Source organism: Phycodurus eques, chromosome 5 (assembly GCF_024500275.1).
Source record: "Phycodurus eques isolate BA_2022a chromosome 5, UOR_Pequ_1.1, whole genome shotgun sequence".
Lineage (NCBI taxonomy): Eukaryota > Metazoa > Chordata > Actinopteri > Syngnathiformes > Syngnathidae > Phycodurus > Phycodurus eques.
Window position 1 is genome coordinate 17,980,311 of NC_084529.1, and position 22,308 is coordinate 18,002,618.

At 42.4% G+C, this 22,308-nt stretch overlaps 2 protein-coding genes across 2 annotated transcripts in view; one reads left to right on the top strand and one right to left on the bottom strand.

Annotated features, from left to right (window-relative positions):
* Window positions 1-7,327, bottom strand: part of sv2 (synaptic vesicle glycoprotein 2) — a 10,517-nt gene extending 3,190 nt beyond the window's left edge. Inside the window, exons 1-12 of the mRNA XM_061677888.1 lie at window positions 7,057-7,327; window positions 5,489-5,584; window positions 4,090-4,251; window positions 3,852-4,014; window positions 3,491-3,612; window positions 3,249-3,412; window positions 2,925-3,005; window positions 2,681-2,770; window positions 1,834-1,922; window positions 1,165-1,292; window positions 422-517; window positions 153-312 (exon numbers count right to left, since the gene is read on the bottom strand). Of these exons, the coding sequence (XP_061533872.1) occupies window positions 153-312; window positions 422-517; window positions 1,165-1,292; window positions 1,834-1,922; window positions 2,681-2,770; window positions 2,925-3,005; window positions 3,249-3,412; window positions 3,491-3,612; window positions 3,852-4,014; window positions 4,090-4,251; window positions 5,489-5,584; window positions 7,057-7,144 (1,439 nt within the window). The 5' untranslated portion in view covers window positions 7,145-7,327. The remainder of the gene's footprint in view (window positions 1-152; window positions 313-421; window positions 518-1,164; window positions 1,293-1,833; window positions 1,923-2,680; window positions 2,771-2,924; window positions 3,006-3,248; window positions 3,413-3,490; window positions 3,613-3,851; window positions 4,015-4,089; window positions 4,252-5,488; window positions 5,585-7,056) is intronic.
* Window positions 7,328-8,189: 862 nt separating this feature from the next.
* snx1a (sorting nexin 1a) lies at window positions 8,190-21,752 on the top strand. Its single transcript, XM_061677890.1, has 15 exons — window positions 8,190-8,957; window positions 10,315-11,212; window positions 12,154-12,290; window positions 14,050-14,128; window positions 14,457-14,500; window positions 14,590-14,731; window positions 14,807-14,885; window positions 15,429-15,504; window positions 15,614-15,727; window positions 15,987-16,080; window positions 16,349-16,554; window positions 16,705-16,848; window positions 17,770-17,850; window positions 17,937-18,008; window positions 19,347-21,752. The coding sequence occupies exons 1-15, from the start codon at window positions 8,853-8,855 to the stop codon at window positions 19,395-19,397; spliced, it is 2,322 nt and encodes a 773-aa protein (XP_061533874.1). The 5' UTR covers window positions 8,190-8,852; the 3' UTR covers window positions 19,398-21,752.
* Window positions 21,753-22,308: the final 556 nt, after the last annotated feature.

Sequence of the window (22,308 nt, forward strand, 5' to 3'; positions counted from 1 at the left end):
TCTACTCAGGAAAACATAAACACTTTCCTCATATAGATGCTGTGTCCTAATTAGTCGTCGGGCGCAACGTCCACTTAACTAAACGTTAAAACAGATGCCGCACAACAGTGAATCCTCAAATATACGCCTCCTTCAAGCAAGCCCAAATGTACCGCAGCTGCGTGGGGTAGAGCTCCGTGCCCACGACGTCCAGAGCGTTCCAGGTGATGACGGACACGCCGCTGAACAAACAGGACAGCACCAGACTTTGTGTTTTGGTCTGCACCACGAAGATGAGGAACACGCTGAGGCTGGACATCAGCAGGCTGCACGCTGCGAGCGCACACGCACGCGCACGCGCACACACACACACACACACACACGAGGTCAACGTCAAACAGAATCAAGAAAAATGAAGTGCGGAAGCCGCGGCATTCCTCACAGAGCAGCAGCTTCCCTCCAACGTTGTCAATGACCAGAATGGTGAAGATGTTGCCGGGAAGGTTGGCGGCGGCGATGAAGAATCCCTCCTCGTACACTGGCGAGGAAAACGGCTGCCAGTGAAACACAACTAAAAACGACCCACGGTGACTACTTACTTTTAATCATGTAAAGCACATTGAGTTTACCTTGTGTATGAAATGCGCTATGAATAAATGTGCTTTGCTTTGCTTTACTTTAGTATTTGTGTACAGGATGTGAGCCTTTAAGAGGTGTGGCCTGGTGAGTGACATAAGGAGCTGCTGTAATCTTTTCAAGAACAAAGATGGATTTTATCAGGATAAGAAGTTATACTTTCTTGGGAATAAAGTAGAAATATAATGATCAAGACAAACATTAATAAGAGGGAAGATGAATTTGAAAAATACAACTTTTTATTCTCATAATATTACGCCTTATTCGTGCAGGAATGCCAGATTTATGTCACAATTACAGGCGCGGCTTTTAATTGGCCAGGCTAGGGGAGGGTAATTGTTCAATTATGTTGGTTATGTTGGTAACCCAGTCTCCATATGTAGGTATGCATTTGTTTTTTTAAATGATCCAACATACTTTAACACAAATAAGTTTGCGGACCCCAAGCTACGACTCGTGAAACCCTGCAGATCCGTGGACCCCAGTTTGACAACCACGGGTGTACGAAACGAAGCGTCCAAAGAGTGTCTACATGTAAATGTTACACACCGACGGTGTTGACAGGGTAGCAGCTGCGGTTCCGCTGTTCATACCCGGCGGACATGTTGGCGCACGGGGATCCGCCGGCTTCCATTCGGGCGAAAAGTTCGGGGAACCACATCCACAGACCGTAGTAACTACACACAAGTCGAGTAGAGTCATTTTTACCTACAAAGTGTCAATTATCAACAAAAGATAGCTCAAGGCACTTTATACATCGATCATGTCAAGAATCACACTCCTCGTACATTAAAGAAACCCAATTGAACCCGACATGAGCAAGAATTTTGTGATGGAGGCAAGCAAAAACTCCCTTCAAGGAAGAAACCTCGAACGGAATCCGGCTTGTTGGGAGCGACCATCTGTCTCTGCCATTTGGGTTGAGATGGAGAGACAGAGTAAGTAGAGGAATGAAGGGAAGATGGAGAAAGAAAGCAGGATATACTGTAGACGTGGCAGTGGGGGGGAGCAACGAGAGAACAATGGGCACAACAACAATCGGATACACAACAATAATAGTACCATAATGACAGTTGCGTACAAAGTTGTTCCGAATCCCATCTTGACTCACGGTTTAAACTAAAACGATGGATGACGCTAAATTGATCTGATACTACAGCAGTAGCAACGACCACACACACACACTTCCAAAACTACTGGACCGGATGGACGTCGTACCCGAAAGAGATGCAGTAAAAGATGACTAGCAGCACGATGCTCCTGGATTTGAGGTTCCCGTCAAACATCTGCCGGACCGGGATCAGACCCTGTTGTGTGGCGATGATAGCAATCCAATTATTATACAGCAAAACACTTAATACATTCCAGCAACAATGCCGATAAAAAGCCACCAGGTGAGTGACGGTGTTGCTCCGCAAACACCTTCCTTTTGCCTCCCGTTACTGTCATTAGTGCCATTGGTAGATTGCACTTTATAAAAACATACAGTAATGTCATTATAAATGAGAATTAAAAACTGTTTTTGTCACATATGGCTTCAATACAATAGACATTGTGCTGCTCCTTCTGGTGTGCGCACCTTGGCCAAGAGGGGCCAGTCTAAGAAAGACACGGTCTCAGCCCCTCACTACGGCACTAATATTAGTTCTTCTTTGAAGAGGATGAAGACAATATGACTGAGTTATATTGCCTGTCTACATGTGTTGCTGCAGTTTGTGTTCAAATATCTGTGATTTACAAATACAAATAAAAATCGTCCGAACAACGCTTGTATCGCAAATAAATCGTAAGTCGGGTCACTCTTATCTCAAGGCACCACTGTACAGTGGACCCCCTGCATACCCGCAGTCCCCCCCAAAAAATATATATATATATATTTTTTTTTTAGGGGGAACCGACCCAGAAAACGCTTACTGGCAGTTTGTCCTCGCTTATTTAAGAATTTTTTTCAATGCAAATTATAATGGCTCTCAATTATCCACGGATTTTCCCTATTCACGGTCGGGCCCAGTCCCTAACCCCCGCACTGTATTTAACTTTGTCATGAGTCTCCTATCATGTTCACCTGTTTGAGAATAGCGGCGAGTCGTCCACAGGGCTGTCGAATCTCAGTCTTGTGCTCTCTTTGCTTCATGTTCACGTGCAAAGAAAAGTCCTTCAAAAGCGAACACAAGCTTGACATGATTACAACTACTGAACCAAAGCCTCTTTTAGACAGTGATCCCGCGTAATTGACACATCAGAGACATAGTGACAGAAGATTCCGACAATACCCGCCTTTGCCTTTTTACACAGAACCCTCTGCTTACTGGGAAAGATGCTCCTTTCCCACGCATGTTGAGTCGGAACATCTGGCGGAAGACGTGGATCGCTTCTCTCTCTCGACCAGCCTACAGAGACAAAAAACATTGGAATTGTGACTAGATGTCCTTGGACAACTGGGGAATCAGGTCATCAATTGATGTTTACGATCTATGTATGAACGTAGCCGAACCACTCACTTGGTATTTCATTCTGAGTTCAATCTAGGATATGTTATGAACATTTAATCCAGTAGGGTTAGGGTTGGGTTAGGTTAGGGTTAGGGTAGGGTTCATTTTAGAACAGAGTTTCATGTGGCTTTCTGTAGATACCTCCATGAGGAATTTGGGGCTCTCGGGCATGAACAGCTTGAAGATGAGCGCTGATGTGATGCTCGGGATGGAGCAGAGTACAACGAACACTCGCCAGCTCTGGAAGTCCAGCGGGCCCAGGGAAAAATGCGCCCAGCTTCTGGGGATCACCAACCAGGCCAAACCTTTGCACACACACACTTTATATATAATGACAAAAATAATAATAATAATAATGTAGTTGTTCTGTGGTGCCTTGGCACCTGCAGCCAGAATGTTCCCCGCCATCCAGAAGGTGGCCAGAGCGCTGATCATGGCACCTCGCCTCAGTCGGGGCATAAACTCTGAGAAGTAGGAAAAGATGACAGGAATGGACCCGCCAACCCTAGAGAAAGAAATCAGGGCATTGTTGTCACTATTTTGAATTCTGTCATTACATGCTCCAAACTTGTGGACACGCAACAGTGTCGACTCAATCCCAAACATGGTTTGCTTGCTGCATTTGATTGGCTGGCGACCAAGTCAGCTGGGAGGGCTCCAGCTGACCCGTGACCCTAATGAGGACGAACGCAACAGAAAACGGAAAGATGGATGAAACCGAACTCCATCCTCCAATGTTCTCACCCCACACCGCTGATGAACCTGAGCAGCAGGAAGAGCCAGAACCACGGCGCCGCGCTGGCCAGGCCTCCGAACAGGCCGTTGACGGTCAGGGAGACCACCAAGACTCTGCTGCGCCCCCTCCGGTCGGCCATGTAACCCCACATGTAGCCGCCCACCATCATGCCTGGCAGACAGGATGGGGGTTCGTTTCATCGACTGTCGGGACCGAAATATTTTAGAAAGGCTAGCGTTGACCGACCGAGGAAAATGGAGGCGGTCAGCAGGCCCATGTCGGAGGAGCTGAGCAGGAGATCGCAGCGGGCGGTGGGCAGCAGGAAGGACACGCCCACGATCTCGACGGCGTCGCTGGCGTTAGCCCAGCCGCACACCAGCAGCAGCAGCCACTGGAACGAGCCGAAGCCTGAAAGCAGGAAGCACGGCACACAAAAGTTCAGCCGCGGTGTAATGGCTGACTAAACTAGTTTTCCATTATTGTGAAATCGGTTTAAAATGGCTGAAACTGAAAGTATGAGTACCATATTTTTGTGAAACATCTTAAAAGTATTATGAAAGACTGACTATTATGTTTATACACCACAGTAAGACAACTTACGTTTTGCATGGAGAGAGAAGCGCTACACTAACCGTTCAGTTTTACAATAAAGAGCTTCTTGATTAACCATGCCGTGTCTCTGTTTCATTGCGTGAGCAGATACTACATTATATTGTCTGTGTTTATATTGTTTGGTCAATTTGCTGACGGCTGACGCGAGGATTTAAGGCTGTTCATCATGTCGCGCTACTCTTAGCCTTTCCAGATGGGCGTGCATGGATACTTTTGTTGTATTTTAGGAAAGAATTTGTCGAATTTTTAATCAAACATGAACACTTGCTTGAGGCCCCACTACTAGTTTACTACGCAAACATCACCCCCTGTTGGTTTTGTCGACTTCAGGATTTAACTGTCATTGCGGCGTGGAAAAGTCAACGTGTCACTTTGTCAATTCAATGCTTATCGTTGTGTGTTATTACACACCCAAGTAAGTTGTTCATTTGCTGCCTATTTGGGAAAATGAGTGAGCGTGCGAGGAGTTCTGCACAGCCACCCCGCTGTTACATCAGTGTGGGGCTCATTTACATCATAGCCGCCACCCACACCGCGTCTCTCTGCCCCATGACATGATCAAATAGGCTAGGCGAAGATCCACAGACACTCGTTTGGAGTCTGGTCGGCGCACCGCGCTGTCCGAGGCCCTATCATGCCGAAACGGCCGCGACGCCCCCCCACTTATCATGTCAAAGTCAGCGAACAGCTTGAGCGTTTGATAACCGGCACAGACATGAGTGCTCGGTGAATTTCTCGACACAGAGGGGGAGGTTTGTGTTTATGTGCCACATACATGCAGTGGTGTGACAAAAGTGTTCTTTTTAAAAAACATTTTAAAAGACTAAACAAGTAAAAATTAAGTCAAGCAGAGTATATTAAAACATCAAAACAGTCATTTGTGTACTCTCCCTTAACTGTGATGATGAACGACTGATGCATGCACTTAGGAGGCGAGTCTCTTTGCATAAAAGAGAATACTGCTGATTTCACATTTGATTCTGACTTGACCCGTGATCCCATCCTTCCCAGATGGTGTCCCATTTTCAATTACCTGCTGCTTCGATGGCTTCCTCGTATGTCAATCTGGGGCGTGCGTCCTCGTCGGCATTGCGTTCGTTTGATGTGCTCCTCTCAAATAAAGTTTCACCTAAATAAATAAAAACTCTGAGTAATTGGTACAAATTGGTCTTTACTCCCTCTTCTGGGGAATCTTTGGCCCGTGACAGTGTAATTGCCAAAAAGCAAAGAAAAACAATAATTACACTATGAGATTAAAGTCATACATTTTCGGGAAAATAAAGTTGGAAATGTAAAATTACGAGAATAAAGTTTCGGTTTTTTCTAATTTTAGAGAAAAAGAAGCACCGGTATATTTCCTAGATTAAAGTATTACTGTTACGACTTTAGTCTCGTACGAGAATATTGTTGTATTTTTACAAAGGTGAAGTGAAGACGGATATCACAGGAGCAGTTTGGTGGCCTGTGTAAAGATGAGCAGTGTAGAGGTTCGTGTCAAGTTATATAATATTCAAAACAGGGAGGATGATAGACAAAATTTTGGCTCCTGGGGGAGCATTTACCCCCTAACCACAAGTTTTCTGCAATCACTTCACATTTCTGATACTAATTATTGATTAATCTGATGGTGATGTGCCAAAATACTGGGGTAGATTTCATTCTCAGAATATTACGTTATTCTAAAAAATGTATTACTTTATTTCTCAAAATCATATACTTTTATTCTTGTAAAATTATTAATTTAATACTCAATATATGCTACTTTTTACAATGAAAATAGACAGTTTTATATTGATAAAAATATTGTTTTATCCTGAATATAGCACCGTTTTCTAAAAATATATAATAATATAATCTCATAAAATTACGAATCATGTAGTGTAATTACAATTTATGACCAAACATACACAGCGATTATTACACATATTTTTTTTCTAAAATGCATCCATCCATCCATTTTCTGAGCCGTTTATCCTCACAAGGGTCACGGGAGTGCTGGAGCCAATCCCAGATATCTGCGGGCAGGAGGCGGGCCACACCCTGAACTGGTTTCCAGCCAATCGCTGGGCACATACAAACAAACAACCATTCGCACTCACATTCCCACCTAAGGGCAATTTAGAGTCTTCAATTAACCTAGCATGCATGTTTTGGGGGATGTGGGAAGAAACCGGAGTGCCTGGAGAAAACCCACGAACATGCAAACTCCACACAGGCGGGGCCGGGATTTGCACCCCGGTCCTCAGAACTGTGAGTCAGACGCTCGAACCAGTCGTCCACCGTGCCGCCTTCTAAAATGCAAACAAATAAAACCTTTCCACTCGTGAATGGTTAATATCAAGGATACCATAAAATGTGATGCTAGCAACTACCTAAATACGCGTAACATCACAAGTAACTTGATAATAAAATATATTGCGTGTAAAATAAGAAACGAAAATCCATTGAAAAATGAATCAATTTGTTTACATTCCAAAAAGTGCATAATTTCGAGTTTGTTGAACAATCCCGGCGAAACGAAACATTTAAATATTAAATAATTAACAAACTACTCCTGGTTCATAAAGAACCGGCTCGACTTTTTTAATATATTTTTTTCACCTTCATCATTCGAGTCCGCCTCGTTGTACAGCTGACGTTTTCCAGAGAGAAGCGGCTCTTCATCTCCGGTTGAATTGACAGTAGGCATCCCCAAACTCGGTTGTCATTTGCAGTCAGGCGAACTGCTCCTTCGCTGCCCTGCCACGAGTCTTTGTTTTTTTTTTTTTTTCAAGCCGCCGAGTTTGCTCAATAGGTCCCGTGACTGAGCCGCTCAGCAGCTTGCGAGCGACTTGGCCAGGCTAGCTCGCTAAGCTAACCAGGAAGTGAAGCTGGCGCCAAGCTCATAGAGATGACCGGAAGACTAGATACGCCAGGGCGCTGTGGCAACCCAACTAATAGACGTGCCTACTTGGAGGCCATGTTGGAAGAGGCGACGTCCCCGTCAAAGGCAAAGCATGGACATTGAAATTCAGTCATAACTTGCTCATCTCTTCAACCGAGTTTCGTTCGGTTTACGTGTTTGTCAACACTAAGCGTGTGATATCAATACATAATATTTTTAAAGAAACCCAATCTGTAAAAGGGTCATTCTCAGTTCTCTTGCTGTACGTTGTTGTGACTATTTGCAGCACAATGTAGTGGTTTCCCTGTTCTTTGGCATTTGACGTCCACAGACGGAATGCGCTAACGACTTTGCCCCTACTTCATTAGCAGTGCTGTAGTGCCGCTTATCCTCACAAGGGTCGCGGGAGTGCTGTAGCCTATCCCCGCTATCATCGGGTAGGAGGCGGGGTACATCCCTAACTGGTTGCCAGCCAATCGCAGGGCACATACAAACTAACAATTTACGGACAATTTAGAGTCTTCAATTAACCCATCATGCATGTTTTTGGGATGTGGGAGGAAACCGGAGAGCCCGGAGAAAACCCACGCATGCACGGGGAGAACATGCAAACTCCACACAGGCGGGGATTGAACCCCGGTCCGCAGAAGTGTGAGAGGCAGACGCTCTAACCTGTTGACCACCGTGCCGCCTCATATCCTCCTATAGTGTAAACGAAAGTTTGGACACTCCCCGCACTGCTCTGGTTAAATTGGCGTCACATGAGTTATTTGCACCATGTTGTTACCCAGCGTCTCATTCCAACCCCCCGCCCCCTGCAATAGGCGTGTATTTAATGGTGGTGGCTTTGCACAGTTTTTGTCCAAATAGTTTGTTGTGTCGCTGTAGGCTGTTCCGCTTGTCAGAACAGAGACAGAAAGACTATGTATTTATTTTAAAACAAAAATAAAGTGACAATTTCTTTTCGTGTTCCTTTATGGTAAGTAGTAGCTAGTCGCTGTCAAATATTGCTAACAGTCAATTGTTTTAGCGTGTTAAAAATTAACTCGTACTTGACGTACTTCCCTATTGGCTGGGATGACGTGTCAATAAAGTTTATTCAACGAAAATACAAATGCATGTATTAAAACATATAATTTCATATTAGGTTAACATTATGCGTTATTAAACACACTGAGGTTACTTTGTTTGTTTATGAATATTGAAAGGTGCCAGCGCACATAGCTGGCCAAGACCTCTTTGCGCTAGCAGGTTAGCTCGCTAAGCTAACCAGGAAGGACGAAGTGACAGCGGCGGTTTATTAGCGTCGCGCCCCCCTTCTGCCCTCCTCCTGCCTCGCTCCACTGTCGACTTCGGAGCACTTCCACCGTCCCCCGGGCGCCACTTTCCACAGACGTGTTTGCGTGCGCTCGCATGGGCAGCGGAGGAGTACACCGAAATCTTCCGAAAAGCCCACGCTCTCCGTCGTCTGTCGTGCCTCGTCTCTCTGTCAAGTTTTTAAAGCGAATTGAAGATGGCGACCAGCTCGGAGCGCAGTCCTCCTCCGTTCCCTGACTCCGGAGACGCCGCAGGCCGAGGCAGCGATGAAGACGACGGAGACGACCTCTTCATGAGTGTGGTACGGACGGTCCCAAACTTTTTCCCCACGACCGCTTGTGTCAGTCAGCTCACTCGGCTAACTGTCACTGACGGTTAGCCATAGCAATGCGTGGACGGTGGTGGTAGTGGTGGGGGTGGGGGCTGGGAAACCAGTCTCCACTTTTTTGTTGTTGTTTTAGAAAAAGGTTTTTACTCGCATCCACATGGTTGCCTAAAAGTGACACATTTTGCTTTGTTATGCGATGTTTACTTTAACGTGAATCCCAATGTGATTCTTCATTCCCTTAACTGAGACGTCGTCTTTTAATTCCCTGTGATCGTTTGGCTGCTAGTGGACGGACAAACTGGACAAACATTTTGTGCATCGTTATTAATATTATTATATTTTGGGATATGTTGGGTTTTGCGATTCTGAATAAGTGGTGGTTTCTAATTTGACTGAAGATTACAACAACAAAAAAGTGGCCCTCGCACACAAGGATGGAGCCCTGTCTCCTGTCATGTGAGCGGGCGGTGGTCACGTGGTTAGAACCCGGATGTTTTCGCTTCAAAGTTCAAAAGGGGAAAAAAAGAAGACTGCAATTTGGGGAAAAGGCTGACTCTGCAGCTTTTGCACAAAACACAGCAAATGTGCCAACTTGCTCTCCCCCCCTCTTACTCACTGAGCCCTTTTTTTGGGGAGGGGGGGGAGCATCATTTGAAAGTAATTAGATAATTAAACAATCACTTAAATGTTTTATCAACAGTCAATAAAGTGGTTGACTAGTGTTGCTGTACGGATTGGAAGCGGAATCACTCCAGAATGTCAATTTTATCGAGTCAAGTGAAGCTTTGTAATAGCCCTTAATCACAAAAGAGCTTCAAAGCCTTCATAGGCCCACAGTTGACAAAGATAGGTGACATCCTCTGATCTAACTTGTACTGTGTAATGCCGCCACCCACAGGACTGGAGTAGAACATCATACACTGGATCATCCATGCACCCAAGCCATCAATTTTCTATAGCGCTTGTCTTCTTTAGGGTCCTGGGTGGGCCGGACCCAACCGCAGCTGACTTTGGGCGAGCGGCCGGGTCCCCCTTGACTGTTCGCCAGCCAATTGCAGGACAGATAAAGACAACCATTTATACTCATGTTCATGGATGGTGTAGCATTGCCAGTGAGCCTACTGTGCATTATTTTTATTTTAGTTTATATATTTTTGGGGAATGTGGGAGGATGAAGTTTGCAATTCTGCTCGTTTTTTTATTGTTAGGAATTTACATTGTTTAAATTATAATTAGGATTGATTAAAGATGAAAACAAAGAGGAAAAATGCAGAAATGTACATTCAACGCATGTTCTTAGCTGAGAGTGATATTTCTTCTTTGTTGCCAGAGCGACTCCTCACTTAGCGAGTTGCCGTCAGTAAGCCGGCCCAGTGACGATTTGACGACTCCTCCCAGTGACGCCACAAGCGACCCCACGAGTGACCTCATCAGCAGCGGGTCGGAATCCAAAACGCTGAGCGACAATTTGACGACACCTCCCAGTGACGTCATGAGCGACGCGGTTGGCAGCAGCTCGGGATCCAAAACGCCGAGCGAGCCTTCCGACGAGTTTGATGACCTCGCAGGCAACTGGATGAGTCCGGCCGTCTCTGTCGCTTCCAGATGTGAAGCGAGAGCCTCCAGTGAAAACCCTTTTAACGATGATTTCGTTGACATACTGGGAAGCGAAACTGACCCACAGCAACAGGAAGTTGAGGTCGAGGATGCGGGTGAAAGCCGGTCGGATGAGTGTGGTAACGCAAAAGAGGAAGTAAAAAAAAACGCACAGCTTTTAGACGTCAGTTTGTCAGTGGATCCCGCACCACAGCTATCTAGCAAAATAGTCGACCCTCTAGCCGACCTCTTTGACGATCCTCTCCCCGCTGCGGGCCAGAAGCAAAGCGCTGCCGCGGACCTGTTCGAAGACGAGGGCAGCGACTTGTTCGCCGACCCGCGGCAAATCAGATCCGCCAGGCCGCCGCAGAAGATCCTCTTCAGCGAGCCTGATGAGGATCTGTTCGGGGAGCCGCTGGGCACCAAGAAGAACCCCGCCGCTGAAGAGCCGCAGGCCGAGCCTCTCGCAGACAAGTCTCCGAGCGGCGACGGCAAAGCGGGCCGGGGACCGCTGCTGGGGCGTAACCACGGCGACCTCTTCACCGAGGAAGCCGTCGCCCCCAGCGACAGCTCTCGCCTCAACTCCCGGACGAACGGGGTCCATGTGGAAGAAAGCTCTGATATATTTGCAGGTGAGTCCTCCTAGTTTTGAAAAAAATAATTAAATTAAAAAAAATAAAAAAGCATGCCAATTATATATAATGAGCAACAATTAGTCAAAGATTTTTGCAATTTGCAGTTGGGCCCCATCGCTAACGCCCGCAAATAGCAGTCCATTGCAGTTCACTTCAAAAATTAAAACTCATAAATAGATTGAATTCATGACACACTGAAATATTTCATGATTTTTTTTGATTATATGATTTTGATGATAACTTCCAGCTTATAATGGAAAGCCACAATTATCCATCTCAAGAAACGTTTGTTCTCAAGGACCATGTACGATTATTTTTTTTTTTTTTTAAATGGGACAGGTAGGTCAGGTCATTTGTAGATCCATCCATTAATCCATTTTCTGTACCACTTATCCTCACTAGGGTCGCGGGTATGCTGGACCCTATCCCAGCTAACTGCGGTCAGGAAGTGGGATACACCCTGAACTGGTCGCCAGCCAATCGCAGGGCACATATAAACAAACAACCCTTCGCACTCACATTCATGGACAATTTAGTCTTCAATTAACCTACCATGCATGTTTTTGGATTGGGGGAGGAAACCGTAGTACCCGGAGAAAACCCACACAGGCACGGGGAGAACATGCAAACTCCTCATAGGCGAGGCCGGATTTGAACCCGGGTCCTCAGAACTGTGAGGCGGATGTGCTAACCAGTTGTGCACTGTGCCGCCTCATTTGTAGATGAGGCAGAAAATTAAATAAGTGGATGTATAATTGTCCACTTTTAATAATAAATATACATTAAAATTTCCATCCATCCATTTGGATGTTTTTTTCATCCATCCACACACACAGCCGCTTCTCCTCACTAGGGTCGCGGGTGTGCTGGAGCCTATCCCAGCTATCATTGGGTAGGAGGCTGATGAACTCAAGTATTTGTATTTCCTCTTCTCACAGAAGCCACAGTGGAGCTGTCTCTCGACAGTCCGCGGAGCGAGAGGAAGGACGCCACCGTCGCCAAACCTTCCTCGTCGGCTCCCGCCGTGCCAAGCGCCGCCAGTGTGTCCAAGCCTCCGCCGGCTGTGCTGGAAGAAGTAAGTGACTGCAGTTTGGTCAACATGGCTGACCTTCTTCAGTTTCAGTTCAGTTTGACACGTACAGCGGTTCCGTAATTTAGGAGATTAATTTGTCCCCGACCAAGCTTGTAAATCAATTTGCTCGTATATCAAATAATGTTTCACCATTGAAGTCATTTTAAATGCCTTTGACCCAGACCCCAAAATAAAAACATCACAATTTAATTGTTAGGTGTTTTTAATAAAGAAAATGTGTACTGTTTTGTAGGGCAAAAAACAATGCAAAGAAAATAACTACCCCCCCCCAATAATTCACTCGATCTACGATTTAGAGAGAGAGAGAGAGAGAGAGAACGATTATCTGCCTGGCTGATTATCGGCAATTTGACGCATATCTGAATCTGCCTTTGTTTTAGAAGGAACATATTTTGCCAAACCAACTTTTTGTAGTGTTTGGGATGTAATATTGTCTCTGTGGGGCCTCAGTAAACTAAATTAACTAAAATTAAAATCATCCAAGCATTCCTGACTTTCAGACATTATTCTGCCGAGAGGCCTGACATCGGGTCATTCAAATTTCTCAAGGTAATCTACGTCACAAGCGAACATATCCGCCTACCTCTCTGCTCCCGAGCCAGCGTGGTCAACAAAACAAACACGTGTGCTCTCACAAGTGGGTCTTCCGCACGGAGGCAACCAATCAGAGGAAAGGGGCGCGGTCTTAGCCAAGTATGGACAAAGCGAATACAGAAGTGGGTTAAACAGAAGTAGCAGTCAGAGGAGCTTTTTGTGGACACATGACAAAACCAGCACGTTTTTTGTTTTTGTTTTTTTAATGAAATTGAGACTTTTTTACTAAATCAATGTTAAAAGAGTCACTCCATGGAGGTCTAAATAGCCAGAATACGGGACCTTTAAATCCGATAACCGATGAGAGGGCAATTTAAAACTGGGTTGATTTCAGAGAACTAATTATTGTATTTTATTTATTTATTTATTTTCTTGCTTTTCTTTCTTGCTTACTTACATTTTCAGCTAATTCTATGAGATGCTGCCGACCCTTGGAACTCGCTGCACTTTTTGTTTTGATTTTTAACTTAAAGATAAGTGAAAACATTTCATTTGTATTGAAATTTTTAAATACTTGATTTACTGCAGAAAATTTAAGGGAGCTATTTATTTGTTTGTTTGTGTGTTCATTCATTCATTCAGTCCTATTGATTTATTTAGTTAACTCTATACGAGTTGATGCTGACCCTGAGAACTCGTTTCATTTTGTGTTTTTGTTTGAACTTAAAACAAAGATAAGTGAAAGATTAGGATTTCTGTTATATTGAAATTTTGGAAAACTTGATTTACTGCATAAAACTTTAGGGAGCTGTTTGTTCATTTAATTTTTTCATTTAACTTTCTAAAACATGCTGCAGAGCTTGGGAGCTCCCTGCACTTTTTGTTAGAATTTTAAAGCTGTTCAGATGTTACGCGTCTGAAAAGCTAGCTAAAAGCATATAATCATATGCTTTGAGGCATTTAAAAAAAGTTACGTTTTTATTATTCAACCGTTTTTACGGCAATATTTTCCCTTTAACTGTGAATAAATATCACCTCCTTGACTATTAATAAGCGGTATTGGCCCTGAGGGGGGAAATCGTCCTATTTCTACTCGTCAAGTGAAGGTACCACTGTATCACAGCTTGTTCTGTTATGGCCAAAATCCATTAAGAACTTCCATAGAAAAATATGTGACGTTTCCCCTTCTCTTCATCACTTATTGCAGCTGGAAGAAGAAGAGGAGGAGTCAGAGCTTGAAGACAAATTTGACATCACCATCTCTATTACCGACCCAGAAAAAATAGGTGAGACTTAGCCGGCATTATCCCATAAATTCAATTAACATGAACACCTGTTATGAATTTGCCATTAAGTTCCTTCTTAGAGAACGGCAAGTTGTGCCAAAAATACTAAAACATTGAACAGTGGGACATCATGTGCATTCAAGTTGAGAAAAGATCAAAATAAGTTCACCTCTAAAGGCTGTAGTGCCTTGTAGGTACATTCTGAAATTTCACCCATAAGCCCCAAATCCTTAACTTTGTGTGAGTAGTGTAAATATATAATGTATGTTGTCTGACGCATCTGATGTTTGTAAATATTTAACATCAATACACTTTAAATGTTTTTCAGGGGATGGAATGACCGCCTACATGGCCTACAAAGTGTCCACTCGGGTAAAGCTGTGCAAATGTGTCACACGTATTGTTCGTATGTAAAGCATACAAGTGTTTTTTTTTTAATAATTTAAAAAAAAATGTTTCAGACCACGTTGTCCATGTTCTGCAACAAGACGTTCACGGTGCGCCGACGCTTCAGTGACTTCCTGGGCCTGTACGAGAAGCTCTCTGAGAAGCACGCACCCAATGGCTTGATCGTGCCCCCTCCGCCGGAGAAGAGCATCCTGGGTAGGCGGAGCTTCAGCGGACCACGCCGCCGGTGCCGTCGTGGGTTCGTCTCACGTTGTTGTCGATGTGTCGCAGGTATGACCAAGGTGAAGGTGGGAAAGGAGGACTCGTCGTCCGCGGACTTTGTCGAGAGAAGAAGAGGCGCCCTGGAGAGGTGAGAGGTGCACCTCAGCGGTCGACCGCAAGCCGTTCTGTGACGTTGGTCGACTTTCAAAACAATATTTCCCTGTGAGATCAGAAAATTTTTGCTGACTGTTCTAGCAATGTTTTAAGTATCACGATTAAGTGTCATGCATATAGTACAACGTACCACTGTACTTTCTTTAATGATGAATGTGGGATATTTTTTTCCCGTAGTAACACATTTACTTAAGTGTTAAACAACAATAATCACATAACTCTCTACCTTTTGATCACAAATGACGACGGCGTAGTGGCTAGTGCGAGAAGCTAACAAATGGTACAGTCTACATCTTTACTCGGCACTGGCAGTTCTGAGGGGGGGAGTGCCCACCTAACACTTTGCTTGCCACCCCCCCCCAACTAGGGCCCCTCTGACAAAACCCATGCCCATAACTCATGCTCACGTTGCACATTATGACACTTTGTCCAAATTTTATACAAGGTTAAAACCCTATTTTGTGTGTGAATATTGGTTGAACTTCAACTTTGACGCCTCTTCTCCTGATTTGAACAGGTATCTTCAGAGGGTGGTCACTCATCCTTCGCTTCTCCAAGACCCCGACGTGCGAGAGTTCCTGGAGAGAGAGGAAGTAAGACCAACCAAATGGTTTATCCAGAGCAGCTTTTGGGGGTCGGTCTGGACAACCGGTGAGCCGCTATTAGGATTTCCTTGTAACGGGTGCGTAACTGTGTGTTCAGTTGCCCAGAGCCGTGAGCACGCAGGCTCTAAGTGGCGCCGGATTCTTGAAAATGATCAACAAGGCGACGGACGCCGTCAGCAAAATGACCATCAAGATGAACGAGTCCGACGTGGTGAGTTTGGAGGCCTGTCGCGTCATTGATTGGTCAGAGTTTGCTTTCCTGTATTTGCTCGTATTGTTACTTCTCATGATACAAGAATTGTACAATTGGACATTTTAAAAAATATATAAATATTACGAAAGAAATGTTTTTTTATTCACCTACAGTATTTCAATTCTTTTCAATTATTATCGTGTCAATAATCTTGTCGGCCAATCAGTGGATAGTATTGTGTTGAGCTCCGCTCCACCAACATGTTTTTGTGCCGCAGTGGTTCGAGGAGAAGCTGCAGGAGGTGGAGTCAGCAGACCAACAGTTCAGGAAGCTCCACGCGCTGGTGGAGTCGCTGGTCATCCACAGGAAAGGTAACGTGACATGCCACCCGCTGAAACACTTCTTCTTGACCGCTTCATAATGTTTGGAAACATTGTACTTGCGGTGACAAAAGGAATATTACATTACTTAACGACCGATTTACGCTACAAGTTGTGGTTAGGATTTTAAATTTATATTTGTGACACCAGTCCTGGAATTGGTGCAATCTTGAGCTTTTGCCACCCGGAAGTATGTATAACGTCACTGTTAAAAGGTCTCTACGGTGGCTCTAACCGCCTTCCGACCTGTCACCGCCAGAGCTTTCTATGAACACGGCGAGCTTCGCCAAGAGCGCCGCCATGCTGGGCAGCGCGGAGGACAACACGGCGCTGTCCCGAGCCCTCTCGCAATTGGCTGAGGTGGAGGACAAGATGGAGCAGCTACACCAGGACCAGGCGGCCAACGACACCTTCTGCTTCGCCGAGCTCATTGCCGATTTCATCCGACTGCTCGGTGCCGTCAGGGTATGCTGTCCTTACCAAGCATGCTTTCTATCCCAAACACAAAAAACACTTAAATAATTATTTTTAGTCAGAATTGCAATTGACAGTATGCGCGTACGGCCTCTCTATGCCTGTACTATGTGTAAAATGAAACTGGGCCCGTGTGCGCAGGGCTCATTCGACCATCGCATGAAGGCGTGGCAGCGCTGGCAGGACGCGCAGAGCACGCTGCAGAAGAAGCGTGAGACCGAGGCCAAACTCCAGTGGGCCAACAAGCCCGACAAGCTGCAGCTGACCAAAGAGGAGATCGCAGAGGTACCGCGCACATCTCTTCTTTACACTCTACTTGGGCTGCAACTAACCATGATTTTCATAATCGATTAATCGGTCCATTATTTTTTCAATTAATTAATGAATCATATTTTTTTTACATTTTTATTTGCATCCCTTTATTCCAAAAAAGGACACTTAAAATTGGCAGTCCACAAAAGTGCACAAACATTTGCTCCATGAATAACGCTTTTGTTATAAATAATATTAAAAAATAAAATAAATAAATAACTAAATTTTACTGTCAAACAGCTTTACAGTCGGCCATGGACCAACCCACAAAAACATGCAAATGTATGATATAGCCTAGAATTTCTGGCAAATATTTTTTTAAGTGCACAATAATGTTTTGTGCTGTTTAAAAGGGACCTGAGCTGTCAGAAATAAATAATAAACAAAAAAGACCAACTGTAGAACATATACATTACAGATATACTAAAAAATGAACAATGACCTGAAAAATTACTTTGTAAGAAGTTATTCTGCCATGTCTGAAAGCATACACACACGTAATATAACAGTACTCACGGGCATATATTGTTCCTAATCTGTGAAAAATGAGTTATTTGAGTTGAGTTGAGTCGTGACTTTCTTCTGGTCTGAGGCCTCTGGTGAAGTTATTTCCATGCGTGCACCACACTGCCCCCAAAAGGCCAAAGGGTGCACAGCAGTAACAGCTCAATCTTTTAGTCAGAATTGGGCAACAAGGCACACGGATGGTGACTGACCTAATAATCTTGCGCGCCGCGGCGAATCGATAATGAAATTGTTTGCCAACACTTTTAATTATCGAATTGTATCAATTTTATCGATCCGTTGTTGCAGCCCTACATTTGACAACAGCGCTTCAAAGTTAAGTACAACTGAACTGTACTGGCGCATGTGTTTCTCTCTCGTAATCCCCAGTGGGAGGCCAAAGTGACGCAGTACGAGCGAGACTTTGACAGAGTGTCAGCCACCGTGCGCAAGGAAGTGGTCCGCTTTGAGGTACCCGTATTTGACGCGACAACTGAACCAACGCAATGCTGATTAGTATCAAACTTAATTTTTATTTTTATTTATTTTTTTTACAGAAAGAAAAAGCGAGGAATTTCAAAAGACAGATCATAAAATATCTGGAGAATCTGCTCAAGTCCCAGCAACAGGTGAGTGTAATATCTGGCCAAACATTTCGCAATGGGTTGCAGGTATACAATTTATTACTTTTTTTGACTAAATAAATTAGAAAAAGTAATAAAACATAATAAATGCAACGATAAAAATAAATCCTGTGAAGTCCCGTGGGTTTTTTAGAAATGTATATATTTTTTTAAATCAACAATACAATAAACTCCAAGACAACTTATAATTTAAAAACACAATTTTCCCCAATACAACTTGTAATGTGGCTCAATATGCAGGTAAGGCATTCATGGGCTACATATACTCCCTTACCTTTGCTTTAAAATGAGGAATAAAAAGTTAAATATTTGTTAAAATATCAGTTTCAGACTCCGTATGTAGGTGGTCTTCTGATGCCTGTTCGCACTCCCTATCTGTGCTCTTTTTTTGTTTGTTTTTGTTTGTAACCAAGCTAGTATAAATACTTAAACACTCCCAAGTATGCTCCTTTTTATTTAATATATAAAATGATCATAGAACCAAAGTCATTAGAATTTCCCCCAGGAGTACCCTGAATGGCGCCTGATGTATTGTTTCTGTTCCATAAACCTGCAGGGCTTGTTCACATACTCCTGTATGCACCCCTTATGTCTCCTTTAAATAAATAAATTAATTAATTAAAAAGTTAAAATGAAAATTCAAATGAATATCCTGTGAGTTTCCCTGAGACAATTTAAAGGCGGCTAAGTGTGGCTGTATGCACTCCCTGCAGCTGCTCGATTTAAAGAGGGGAGGAAAAAGGGGGGAAAAAAAAAAAAAAACTTTTCAATCCTTTCAATTTCCCCCAAAAGTAACTCATAATGTAGCCCACTATATGGGTGCGGAACGCATGCACTCCCTACGTCTTTTGTTGTTGTTGTTGTTAAATAACGTTACAGTGGAACCCCGCACATTCACTTCTTTGTTGCTGATTTTTTTTTTTTTGTGGGGGCTTTCTAATCTCTTTTTGCAATTTTTTTTACATTGGTTTTTTTTTCTTTTTTGTGTAGAACCAAGCCTGATTTATTTTTTATTTGATTTTCCCCCCCCAATTATAATGGTCGTCAATTATCAGCGTATTTGCGCTAATCGGTCCCGTCTCAGTGGTCCACTGTATTAAAATGTATTTTTCTAATACTGCGAATTTCCTCCAAACAACTAATAATGTGACTCAGTATGTGGATGCGGCGTCCACGTGCCCGTATGCCCTCCCTACTACGTCCCCGTTCTCTTCAAAGCACTTTTTGACTCAAGTCCAGTTTGTTAATCATGTGATCTCTCGTGTGTGTCTGTGTGTGTGTGTGTGTGTGTGTGTGTGTCTGTATCTGTGTGTGTGTCTCCAGCTGATCAAGTACTGGGAGGCCTTCTTACCCGAAGCGAAAGCTATCGCCTGAGTGGGGGCGCTTCTCTACTTGGCCTTTTCTTTTTTGTCCTTTTGGCTCACACTTGACCTCTCGCCTTTAAAACCTAGGGAGGACGTGTGCGCATTGTTGTAAAAAAAAAAAAAAAAGTTTACAATCAACCCTTTTCTAAATCAACCTTTAGCTCTTTATAGCTATATTTCCCTATCATGTAACCTTCCGCAAATATTTTCTTATAAAACAAAGAAGGCGCGCGACCCGTTTATTCAGGGTTTGTCGTTTACAGCACGTAGCCCTCTGGCTAAACGACTCAAAAGGGATAAAGCTGAAATTTTGTTTGGATTTAAAAAATAAATAAATAAATAAATAAAGTACTTCAATACCAGCTGTCTTGGGTTAAACGTGTTTTTGATGCTGCGATGGGCGAAGAGCCATTAGAATCGCTGGGACGTGCACACAATCGCCTCGTACGTTTGACGTCACTTGTATATTAAAAGAAATACGAATAACAAAAATGACTTCACATATCTGTGCCTTCTATAAAGGAACGGACGCGATGAGACACTTTCGGGCAACGTTACGAATGCCGAAGTTTTTTTTTTTTTTTTTACAGTGCATATTTGCTTAAGGCATTTTCCTCATCTACTGTACGAAGGAGTATTTGGATTACACTACAGCGGGAAAAATATCGGATTAAAAGTCATACAATATTTGCAATTGCTACGAATGTTACTGGTTGATAAGACCTAACTATTTCACATGCGAAGACATGGAAATCACAACTTAACTGGTTGTAAAGTTTACGTTTTTTTTGGGGGTGGGGGGGTTGGTAGTAACCAACCTTATGAACAAAAAGGTTTGTGTTATATCTCTCCATTTGCTGCATTGACACTAACATGAAAAGAGCCGCGAAAATGTTATGAACAATACTGGTTCACGACGCAACAAACAACAAAAGTATTGATGGTAATATTTGTGGTGGGGTCGTGGTTCTCTGACTTTTACCTGCTTTGCAAGCAGCAACTCTTACAAACAACAACAAAAAAGCATTTTTCGGGTTACATTAAAACAGAACAAACAATGTTGGTGAGAGTTGACCACACAACAAAAGTAAAAATTTTACACGCAAACATTGAAATTACAACGTGACTCATTTATCAGTAAATCATTTTTTTGTTTCTGTTAATTTCATCTGTCTTGCTAGCAACAAACATTACGAACAAACTTACGTTTTTTTTTCATTAGCATCTTTTTTTTCTTCTGTTGCCTGAAGGTGTATTTGAATTACGCTTAACGTGACAAAAATCGATAAAATAAAAAGGGTTGCGTAGATCTAATTGTTACGAACGTTAATGCTTGACAGCCACATTTCACCCACAAAAAATTGAAACTACAACTTGACTCATTTATTGTAAAATGTAAAAAAAATTGTTGCTGTGAATTTCTTTCTGATAGCAGCAAACATTACGAACAAAGGAGTTTTTTTTTTTTTTTAGTGCATGATTTCCTTTATCCTTTTTCAAATTGCACAAACAAAATCTGATTTATTGGTCATACAAAATTTTGAAATAACATAGTTACAAATTAAATAAACTATTTCACCCCAAAAAAAATTAAAATTACAAATTCTAAATTGTACTCTTTTGGATTTTAATTTTTTGGGGGGTAAAATGCCGTCCTTATTTTACTGTATTTAATATAGTTGTTCATTTGTGTTGATTTTTCTTGCAAAATTATGACTTTATATTCAAAATATATATATTTTTTTTTTACCCCTCTTGTATTTTTGCCATTTTGCTCATAACAGCCCTTTTATTTTCATAAGACTTATCGTGGCCCAAATATTCCTTAGTACTTGTGGACAAAATATAACAAACATGAATAATGTTAAATGTCAAACAAGCATTTTGTTGTTGTTAAAAGCAACGTAGTGTCATGACATACTGTTGAGAAGGAATCTTGCTGTACAATCAAGTGTGCGTCGCGGCTAACATCCAGAAACATCCTGACACTGAAAATATATTCAACGTATAGATATATTTACATGTTAAAATTTTCTTTTATATATATATATATATATATAAATTTTCCTTTGCAAGTCTCATCTATCATGAATTAAGTCGGACATTAACTAAATAAAATTAAGTGAGGAAAATGTTTAATAGCTTGAATTTTGACATTTGACCATGATGCTACGCTATGCAATTCTTTAATGACAACCTTTCACCTAATAGGTTAAATCACTGCAATGTTTCACCGCGCCGGGCGCTGAATGAAAAGCGATATCGTAGCAGGAAAAGAAATGTCACCAATGTACACCTGTGTCATGGAAATTGCCTTGGAAAAGAAATCAAATAAAAGTTGCACTGTTTACACTTGGATATTTCATTAACGTGCCTCCCCTGTGTCATTTTTCCTTCTTTCTTTCTTGATTAAACCCAGCTTGCAAGGTAATGAAGAAAGTTGAGAGATTGAATTTAAAAAAAAAACCAATTTCACAAAAGTTAAATGTCACACTTTTTATATATTTTTTAACGGTGTCAACAAAAGTTGATCTTATGCCCCATGATTTTATTTTTTTCAAAATTGTAACTGTTGAATGTGTCGCTTTTTGTTATTTTTCCATTTATAATTTTAAATAAATTTGAATGGAACGAGATTGCACTTTATTTTTTTTATTTCAACATTTTAATGTTACAAGAAATCAATTTCTTTTTTTGACATTTAAAATTGTAATGAATTTGAATGACTGAATTTTTTTTTACTATTTTTTAATTTAAAACCAAATCAATTTGAATGTTACAAGATACACTTTTGAAAATGTTTTTAAAATGATATTTTTACAAACATGTTAGTGTTACATTTTTATTCAAAAGTTTGAGATTTTTTTTCTGTAAAAAAATAGTGCATGAGTCAACAATAACGAAGCAAAAATTTGAAATGT

Excerpts from the sequence above, each read along its gene's own strand:
- snx1a (XM_061677890.1), top strand. The coding sequence starts at position 8,853 with ATGGCGACCAGCTCGGAGCGCAGTCCTCCTCCGTTCCCTGACTCCGGA. Across the intron at positions 11,213-12,153 it reads AAGCTCTGATATATTTGCAG|AAGCCACAGTGGAGCTGTCT; the intron begins GTGAGTCCTCCT and ends CTCTTCTCACAG. Across the intron at positions 16,081-16,348 it reads GCTGGTCATCCACAGGAAAG|AGCTTTCTATGAACACGGCG; the intron begins GTAACGTGACAT and ends TGTCACCGCCAG.